The sequence below is a fragment of the Penaeus monodon genome, chromosome 25 (genome assembly GCF_015228065.2).
Source record: "Penaeus monodon isolate SGIC_2016 chromosome 25, NSTDA_Pmon_1, whole genome shotgun sequence".
In the NCBI taxonomy this organism is placed as follows: domain Eukaryota; kingdom Metazoa; phylum Arthropoda; class Malacostraca; order Decapoda; family Penaeidae; genus Penaeus; species Penaeus monodon.
This window is the reverse complement of record NC_051410.1, coordinates 39,857,693-39,857,992: the sequence shown is the minus strand read 5'-3', so window position 1 is coordinate 39,857,992 and position 300 is coordinate 39,857,693. Positions and strand designations below refer to the sequence as shown.

At 48.0% G+C, this 300-nt stretch overlaps 2 protein-coding genes across 3 annotated transcripts in view; one reads left to right on the top strand and one right to left on the bottom strand.

Moving 5' to 3' along the window:
- LOC119589256 (Fanconi anemia group D2 protein-like) overlaps positions 1-300 on the top strand; it is a 52,010-nt gene that overhangs the window by 11,095 nt on the left and 40,615 nt on the right.
- The window catches only part of LOC119589257, a gene marked incomplete in the record, with an annotated part of 20,057 nt that overhangs the window by 5,703 nt on the left and 14,054 nt on the right, over positions 1-300 (bottom strand). For both annotated transcript variants that reach the window (XM_037937873.1, XM_037937875.1), the window contains 1 exon segment: positions 21-243. In XM_037937873.1, coding sequence (XP_037793801.1) covers positions 21-243 — 223 coding nt within the window.

Below are 300 nucleotides of genomic sequence, written 5' to 3'. Positions count from 1 at the left end.
CGACCAACAGATTGACCGACCTTGAGTGATAGGTGGTATAAAGGGAGAAAGATGAGCTGGGGACTGTGGAGCAGGTTCCAAGGGAGGAGTAGGCTCCTGTAGTGGTTGAGAGTGCAGGACTCGCTGTAGGTTTACTTTGGCTGGCACGGCATTCCTTGGCACTTGCTCGATGCCATTGAGCACAAGGTGGCACTTCTTGACCTGTGACCAGTTTCCTAGGTGGAACACCAAGTAGGTCCCCATCTGTAAAAGGTGTAGTTATGTTTTTCATTGGAAAAACATATGATTTTGTTGACTTAT